Consider the following 7,447-nt stretch of genomic DNA (forward strand, 5'->3'; position numbering starts at 1 on the left):
CATGGAGGACAGAGAAGATCTCAGCTCTGATGAGGAGCTGGCCTGCCTTCACACTGATTGAGGGTCAAAGAAATATTTCCAGATGAAGTCAGACTAAAATGTTGGATTGTCCTGCTGTTGCAATCAGAGGCCAAGAAGAAGCTTCAAGTTCTTCTCCTGTTCAGCTCCACGTTCCTGTCAGAGACTTCAGCTCCTCATGAGGAGAACAACTAAAGCCTGGAACAGACTGACACCAACATCCTGACATCTCATCCCTGAACAAAGCTTTGCAACATCAAGGTGACTCTTAGCGCCATATATGGACAGATTTCCTCTAAAGGTGGCGGAGCCTGGATTGGAGGAACCAGCAGCAGCTTCCAGGAACAAACCTTGGGAACCTCTGGAGGAGAACATGGAGATGAGATTCCTGCTTTAATCAGTGGATTCATTGATAGAAAACATGAAATGTCTGAGAGCTGCAGCTCCATTTTCTACAGATCTGCTGGAACATCAGATAGAAATGAAGAATTTCATCATTTCACATCAAATCTGTTCATCTTCCACAGATACAACTGAATTATTGAGCTGAACTGGTTCCAAAGGTCTGGATGGTAAAAACATCCATTGTTTTTCTGTCTCATTAGTTTCCAGAAAGAGTTGAAATGTTTCAGAAGCTTTTATCCTGCAGCTCAGTAAAGATCTCTCCTCTTTCCAACCTGATTTAGTCCATGAAGCAGAACATCTCTGCTGCTGCAGCAACAGGAGGAAACTTCTCCAGATCTCAACTTCTGCACTCTGACTGCTTGGAAACAGATCAGGGAGGAACAGCCTTTTCTCCAGGCTGCTCCTCCTGACTCTAGCGCCACCTAGTTGAGGACAAACTACCATACAAATAAAAATGCTAAACTCTGCCTCAAACAGTTTGCTTCATGTTTTTGTGTATTTTTGGTTTCATTAAGTCCTGAAAGTTGTGAATCTTTGTTTCACTTTTTGAGAACTTTTCCACATCCATCTGACCATTTTCTGATCTTTCCTCATTTGGGCTGATTGGTCTAGATCTCCATGAAATATTCTTTTAAAGTCCAAATTGTTTCCCAGCTGTGTCTCTACAATTACATATCATATATTTTATATGACATCATTAATCTGCATATTTTTAACTTATTTTTAAATTAGCCAATCAGCTTCTTGTATTTCCTCAGTAGATCATCAGTGGAAGCCCCGCCCAGCCCATGATGCTCCTGGTTTGTGAAGACAGAGAGACAAACTGAACTCTGATAGGAAACAGTTTCAACTGATTTTCTCTCTCCAACCTCTTGGTTCCACATGGAGCTATATTTGGCCCCTGCTGCTCTGAATACCATGTTATTGTGGTTCAGTAGATGGGTGGTTTCCCAGGTTCATTCAGAACCATGTGAAAGATTCTTATAGTTTAAATGAGCTGCTGTTTGAAAAGTTACAAAACCAAAATGACCAGAGATAATTTGAGTTATTAAACTGTAATAAGAGATAAAATGGGGTTCAAAATGTTATCCATTCATTTATAAATGATATGACTGTATACCAGCTTCAAACTAAATGTTTGCCAGCAGACTGACTAAAGACATTTCTCCCTCTTCCTCCTCTATCAGACCTTCTCTGCTCCTGCAGCAGGTTCCTCCATACCTGAGAGCTTCCAGTCTCCAGTGTGGATCCTTCAGTCCAGCCGACAGCAGCTTCACTCCTGAGTCTCCTGGATGATTGTAGCTCAGGTCCAACTCTTTCAGATGGGAGGGGTTGGAGGTCAGAGCTGAGGCCAGAAGCACAGCCTTCCTCTGAGACTAAACAGCCTGATAAGCTGCAGACACACAATTCATCACATGATGAGAAAATGAGAACATTGAGGTAGAAACCAAGGTCTGAACGGACGGACGGACGGACGGACGGACGGATGGATGGACGGATGGCCCAGAGTTACCTGAGAGTTTCCAGGTTGCAGTTTGGACTCTTCAGTCCAGCAGAGAGAAGCTTCACTCCTGAATCCTGCAGGTTGTTGTTACTCAGGTCCAGTTCTCTGAGACTGGAGGACTGGGAGCTGAGAACTGAGGACAGAGCTTCACAGCTTCTCTCTGAGAGGTTACAGCCACTCAGTCTGAGGAGACAGGGAGGAAAATATGCTATTAATACAAGCCTTCATTTTCTAGTCAACAATGTTTTTTGTTGATTTGAAAGAACAATTTTATTTTACATGATATTTCCATTTGTTATGAACTGTTTAATTTTATAGTTTATATCCATGCAGAAGGAAGTCGTTTCTTTTTTACAGAAACCCCCAATGTTTAAGGAATCATCAAATGTTTGTGTTACTTTCCAGTCAACAATATTCTTGGACTTATTGAAGAATAGGTCATATTTTTCAAAACTTTATTCTATAGTTGGGACTCTGACCTTGAAGAACTGAACTACAGGCAATAAGGAGGCTGGCAAGAGAAATATTAAAATCTACAATGAGATGGATGGGGGACGGACGGACGGACGGACGGACGGACGGACGGACGGATGGATGGATGGATGGATGGATGGCCCAGTTACCTGAGAGTTTCCAGGTTGCAGTTTGGACTCTTCAGTCCAGCAGAGAGAAGCTTCACTCCTGAATCCTGCAGGTTGTTGTTACTCAGGTCCAGTTCTCTGAGACTGGAGGACTGGGAGCTGAGAACTGAGGACAGAGCTTCACAGCTTCTCTCTGAGAGGTTACAGACACTCAGTCTGAGGAGACAGGGAGGAAAATATGTTATTATACAATTCTACAAAAATTTTTATTTTTCAAGGTTTTTCTTGGACAGAGAAGGATCAATCTTATTTTACACATGTTTATGATGCCTTTTGTTGCGAAATGGTTCATTTTATAGTTAGTCCTCCATCCTTAAAGTTTATAACTACAGGAAACAAAAGTCTGGAAAGAGAATGATAAAATTCCACAATTAACAAAATTAATACAATTTAAATTTTAACATAAAGAGGACGAGTTTTGCTGCTTTAATATGTATCACTATGTCAGCTGCTGAAGGGAGTCTGTGTCTCCTTCACACATCACCCCAGTGAGAAATTTTGAGGAGACAATGCAACAATATATAAGCTGAAAAATTAACATATATATTTACCTCATCATTAGTATATTTCTATCAAAGATAACTGCATTAACAATGTGTGTCCTTACAGAGCTTTGTTGGAGGCTTTAACCACTGGCAGCAGCCTCAGAAGAACCTCCTCTGAAGCAGAGTATTTCTTCAGGTCAAACACATCCAGATCTTTTCCTGATGACACTAAGATGAAACCCAGAGCTGACCACTGAGCAGGAGACAGTTTATCTGTGGAGAGACTTCCTGAACTCAGAGACTGTTGGATCTCCTCCACTAGAGAACGATCATTCAGTTCATTCAGACAGTGGAACAGATTGATGCTTTTCTCTGCAGACACATTCTCACTGATCATCTCCTTGATGTACTGAACTGTTTCCTGATTGGTCTGTGAGCTACTTCCTGTCTTTGTCAGCAGACCTTGTAGGAGTCTCTGATTGGTCTGCAGTGAAAGTCCCATGATGAAGCGAAGGAACAAGTCCAGGTGTCCATTTGGACTCTGTAAGGCCTGGTCAACAGCTCTCTGATGGAGACACTTTAGATCAGATTTATTAAGTAATGAAGATGTATTAGATCTTTGTATTTCTTTGATCATGTCAGAACCAGAGTTGATGAAGGTCAGATGAACATGAAGAGCAGCCAGAAACTCCTGAACACTCAGATGGACGAAGCAGAACACCTTGTCCTGGTACAGACCTCTCTCCTCTTTAAAGATCTGTGTGAACACTCCTGAGTACACTGAGGCTGCTCTGATATCGATGCCACACTCTGTCAGGTCTGATTCATAGAAGATCAGGTTTCCTTTCTGCAGCTGATCAAAAGCCAGTTTTCCCAGAGACTCAATCATCTTCCTGCTCTCTGGACTCCAGTGTGGATCTGTTTCAGCTCCTCCATCATACTTGACCTTCTTCACTTTGGTCTGAACCACCAGGAAGTGGATGTACATCTCAGTCAGGGTTCTAGGCAGCTCATCTCCCTCTCTGGTCTCCAACACATCCTCCAGAACTGTAGCAGTGATCCAGCAGAAGACTGGGATGTGGCACATGATGTGGAGGCTTCGTGATGTCTTCATGTGGGAGATGATCCTGCTGGCCTGCTCCTCATCTCTGAATCTCTTCCTGAAGTACTCCTCCTTCTGAGGGTCATTGAACCCTCTGACCTCTGTCACCATGCCAACACACTGAGGAGGGATCTGATTGGCTGCTGCAGGTCGTGTGGTTATCCAGAGGAGAGCAGAGGGAAGCAGTTTCCCCCTGATGAGGTTTGTCAGCAGAACATCCACTGAGGTGGACTCTGTAGCATCAGTCAGGATCTCCTTGTTGTGGAAGTCCAGTGGAAGTCGACTCTCATCCAAGCCATCAAAGATGAACAGAACCTGGAAGTGTTCAAAGCTGCAGATTTCTTTGGTTTCACTAAAGAAATGATGAACAAGTTCCACCAAGCTGAACTTTTTCTCTTTCTGCACATTCAGCTCTCTGAAGGTGAATGGAAATATGAACTGGATGTTCTGGTGGGCTTTGTCTTCAGCCCAGTCCAGAGTGAACTTCTGTGTTAGGACTGTTTTCCCAATGCCAGCCACTCCCTTTGTCATCACTGTTCTGATTGGTTGATCTCTTCCAGGTGGGACTTTAAAGATGTCTTCTTGTCTGACTGTTGTTTCTGGTCTGTCTGGTTTCCTGGATGCTGTTTCAATCTGTCTGACCTCATGTTCATCATTGACCTCTCCAGTCCCTCCCTCTGTGATGTAGAGCTCTGTGTAGATCTGGTTCAGAAGGGTTTGACTTCCTGCTTTAGCAATCCCCTCAAACACAGACTGGAACTTCTTCTTCAGACCAGATTTAAGTTGATGTTGACAAACTGCAGCAAGATGTCCTTAATTAACACAAAAAGTAAAATCAATAATGAAACAAAGATGAAGATGACTGGAGTCCAGGTCGTGTGGTTATCCAGTGTGATGAATGTTATTCCATCTTTTCAGACATCAATAAATTTATGATTTATCTATCACATTAAATCTTTGTAAAAATCCTTACTGCTATGCAGACGGTCAGCCAGCTTTTCCTGTTTCATCCCCCTCAGGAAGTTCAGTGTGATCTTCATCACTGCCTCTCTGCTGCTCATCTGCTCTTCATCATCACCTTCCAACACCTCATCATCTCTCTGACTCTCTGAATGTTTTGGGTAATCTGGACTCAGAACGTTGTGGATTTTCTTCAACTCGTTCTTCACAAAAGTAACAATGTTGTCCTCCAGCAGCTGGAACAGAAAAATAGATGAAGGAAACATCAGAGTGAAATCATGGAGCCAAACACCAGATGGATGCTGGACAGACTGACAGTCCTCTGGTCTACAAAGTGCAGCATGGAGATGAATGTGAACAGAACCCATAGAAAAGTAGATGTATATTTAATGACCAAAAATATGGAGTCCAGCTGTGTTTGATCTTCCTGGACAGATGGACCACTGGGAACCTCTGAGCTCTGCTGGTCCACTCTGTGGAGGAACCAGGAACAATTAGGAAGTCAGGAAATATTCATCCAGCAGTTTTCACAGAGGAAATCATCAGGAGTTTCACAGTAAAAATACTGAAACGCAGAAAAAACAGAGCATGTCGTGAACACAATACACAACACAAAAGGAGTTAGAAAGAGGAATCATAATTACAGTAACACCAGAATCATTTATTAGATGTAAAAAAGTTGATGTTGCACTTTAAACACTCCACACTGTCATTAGATCTGATGCTGGTGGAGACAATGTCCCAGAGCTTGGAGACAGTTGAAGTGAAGGCTCTGTCCACACAGGTCTTCGGGACAGAGTGGGACATCTATCATGGTCTTAATATTAGATCTGAGGTGATGTGGACATGAAGGAGGACTGAGCACTTTTAGGTGTTTTTAATATAAGGTGCTTTATAAATAAAATTGATTGATTGTAATATGTGGGTGTGTGTCCAAGAGTGGTCCTCTCCTGAGTGTTAAAATGAGAGTTTTATAATGTATCCTGGAAATTCTTTTGAGAATAAATAATTCTGTTTTTCTCTATCTCCTTTAGCTTTTTGCATGCTTATACATACATATGTGCACACACATAGAGTACACACATGCAAAGCTATTGTTAAAGGAAATGACATATTCTGGAGCGCCCTATTTGGGGTTTAACTAAGATAAATAAATACATAAATACATAAGTAAATAAATAAATAAATAGATAAATAAATAAAACTGGGAACATCTGAGTTCATAATGGTTCAGTTTCCACAGTTACAGCAGTTAGAAACATCTCACCTCTCTGATGGTGGAGATCCAGGAGATTTAAAGTCAATGAACTCTTCCTTTGACCAGTCACTCTTTAAGGACACACAGCTGGGTTCTGGTTCTGGTTCTGGTTCTGGTTCTGGTTTGCGTCTCTGATGGATTCTGACAGAAACATGATGATTAAAACTGAATCAGCAAAGAGGAGCAGCAGCAGCTTCATCACCACGTCTGTTCTGGCCTGATATAGTGAACGCTGTGTGAAAAGGGCTGTGGACAGTTAGAGATGGTGACCTCACCTCTGACCTTTGCTCTGGCTCTCATCTTCCCCACACAGAGTGGTTTTAGAGGGAGGGACTCCCTCCTCTCTGTCCTCACACTGATCCATGCTGCTGAATCCACATCAGCTCACACACACTTTCTAGCTTCACCTGCAGAGGAAACACACATCATTCATCTGCACATCAACTCTGATCATCCTTTACATCATTAGTGCTGGAAAAAGATCAGCTGCTCCTCCTCTGATTGGCTCTTCTTCTCTGCTTCATATCAGTGTCAGGTGAATGCAGTCAGACAGCAGAGAGGCAGAGGAAGCTGCCATCAGCTGCTGCACTTCTACTATCAGTCCACTAGATGGAGACATGGAGCAACATTTACATTCACTGATTCAACATGAACAGGAAATATTTTAATTAATGATTAATCTCTACACGTGGATTATCAGCTGCGTTAAATGTTTACTATTTAATAATTTGACTGAATCAATAATAATATTTTAATAATATTTTATTTTGAAAGGAAGCAACAGGAAACTGTTGCTGACATTAATGGTGAGACTAGAGTTCAGTACCAGGAAACAAAAACATGAATCAGTTTGGAGAAGAAAACAGTGAAACATCAGCTGTTCATCATGTTGATTGATTCCAGTTCATCAATAATCTAATAATTCTGCAGATTAGCCTTCAAACAGCAGATATTAAAATTTCAGCTGAAATCAGAAGTTAAACTTTTCTCCAAACATCAGAGATTAGAAACAATCAGGAAAAAGTTAAAGTGATGAAAAAGTTCAATAAATAAACAAATCAAACTTACAGTTTG

General features: G+C 41.7%; 1 protein-coding gene across 1 annotated transcript in view; it reads right to left on the bottom strand.

Moving 5' to 3' along the window:
* LOC129354566 (NACHT, LRR and PYD domains-containing protein 3-like) overlaps window positions 1-5,922 on the bottom strand; it is a 32,366-nt gene extending 26,444 nt beyond the window's left edge. The window contains exons 1-6 of the mRNA XM_055024029.1: window positions 5,807-5,922; window positions 5,510-5,579; window positions 5,129-5,351; window positions 3,176-4,967; window positions 2,551-2,724; window positions 1,937-2,110 (exon numbers count right to left, since the gene is read on the bottom strand). Coding sequence (XP_054880004.1) covers window positions 1,937-2,110; window positions 2,551-2,724; window positions 3,176-4,967; window positions 5,129-5,351; window positions 5,510-5,579; window positions 5,807-5,922 — 2,549 coding nt within the window. The remainder of the gene's footprint in view (window positions 1-1,936; window positions 2,111-2,550; window positions 2,725-3,175; window positions 4,968-5,128; window positions 5,352-5,509; window positions 5,580-5,806) is intronic.
* Between the last annotated feature and the right edge of the window lie 1,525 nt (window positions 5,923-7,447).

The sequence above is a fragment of the Poeciliopsis prolifica genome, unplaced genomic scaffold (assembly GCF_027474105.1).
Source record: "Poeciliopsis prolifica strain line A6 unplaced genomic scaffold, Auburn_PproV2 SCAFFOLD112, whole genome shotgun sequence".
In the NCBI taxonomy this organism is placed as follows: domain Eukaryota; kingdom Metazoa; phylum Chordata; class Actinopteri; order Cyprinodontiformes; family Poeciliidae; genus Poeciliopsis; species Poeciliopsis prolifica.